Source organism: Nematolebias whitei, chromosome 11 (genome assembly GCF_014905685.2).
Source record: "Nematolebias whitei isolate Nwh7 chromosome 11, NemWhi1, whole genome shotgun sequence".
NCBI classification, from domain to species: Eukaryota; Metazoa; Chordata; class Actinopteri; order Cyprinodontiformes; family Rivulidae; genus Nematolebias; species Nematolebias whitei.
The window spans coordinates 47,352,604-47,353,783 of record NC_056508.1 but is presented as its reverse complement, the minus strand read 5'-3'; the positions used below and the strand labels follow the sequence as shown (position 1 = coordinate 47,353,783).

At 49.0% G+C, this 1,180-nt stretch overlaps 1 protein-coding gene across 1 annotated transcript in view; it reads right to left on the bottom strand.

The window, feature by feature from the left end:
- The window catches only part of LOC119417790 (mitochondrial carrier homolog 1), a 6,190-nt gene extending 5,398 nt beyond the window's left edge, over nucleotides 1-792 (bottom strand). The window contains exon 1 of the mRNA XM_037685072.1: nucleotides 333-792. Coding sequence (XP_037541000.1) covers nucleotides 333-541 — 209 coding nt within the window. The 5' untranslated portion in view covers nucleotides 542-792. The remainder of the gene's footprint in view (nucleotides 1-332) is intronic.
- Between the last annotated feature and the right edge of the window lie 388 nt (nucleotides 793-1,180).

Here is a 1,180-nt window from a genome sequence, read left to right as displayed (position 1 = left end):
ATCAAAAGTAGAAAGTAAAACTCTGTCATTTAAATGATGAAAACATGGCCCAGTTGGGCATATTGATGATAAAACACGCCCCCCCATGAAACTCTCAACTCCGTGCCTACAAGTTAAAACTATTGAATCGATATCAGCGATACTGGACGTGTATTTACTTGGTATTAAATCAACACCAAATTTTTGTTCAAATAAAATACAAAAATCCACCAATGTGGGGCTGAGCCCCCCCGTGTCTGAACCGTATGACCGCCTCTGCCGAGCAGCTGCAGGGGTTAACTGGGTTTTATCTTCTGGATGAGGCCAGTTATTCCAGTAATGTTCAGTAAGACGTGCCCAGCATGAAGCTGGGTTCGGATGGACGCGGACTCCGGGCCCAGCAGATGTTCACCTGGATCAGCAGCTTGACGAACAGCAGCGGGTGCGTGGCGGCCGTGACGCCGGCCCCCAGCAGCAGCACCGCGGCGTCCACCTCCGCAGGGCTCGGCTCTGCGTCCTGCTCGGCGTCCGGATCTCCGGGCTGGACCTCAGGAGGATCCATGATGTTTTGGAGGAGGAGAAGAAGCAGCGCCGTTTATCTCCGGTCAGCCATAACTAACTTCCGCTTTGAGCTACGTTTCAGGGCCCCGGACCCGGAAGTGAAGCTGCACTCAGGTGAAGGAAACGGTCGGTTTTTGTTTGTGGCGCAGAAAGATGCTCCTCGATGTCCTCAGAACACGCTGGAGCCAAAAGTAGAAGCTTATCAGACACCAGAACCAAAATAGAGGGGCGGGGCTTGGCGCGTGGCGTCAGATGGGCGGGGCTTGGCGCGCTACATCGGGGCGGGGCTTACCGAGCGCTGTAGTATGTAGGAGGAGCCAGCGTCGGTTCTGTCAGCTTAAAGATAAAAAAATAAAACGTGTTTAAATCAAGTCATCTCCCCGTTATCAGAGATTAAAAAAGTTTACAAACTTGTGCTGAAAAGTTTCAAACAGATTATATGACGTAAACAAACATATCTAATCTAAAAACCAAGGCCCGCTTCGTATTTCAACTCCAGCAGTCAACAAACCAAAGTGGCTAAAGGACACACCGAAGCCACATCATCATCGTGTAACTTTTGTCCCAAATGATCACAAATAATAAATATTTAAACACTGGGATCTCCTCGATAGCTTTATTTTTTAAATCATGCTTGCTC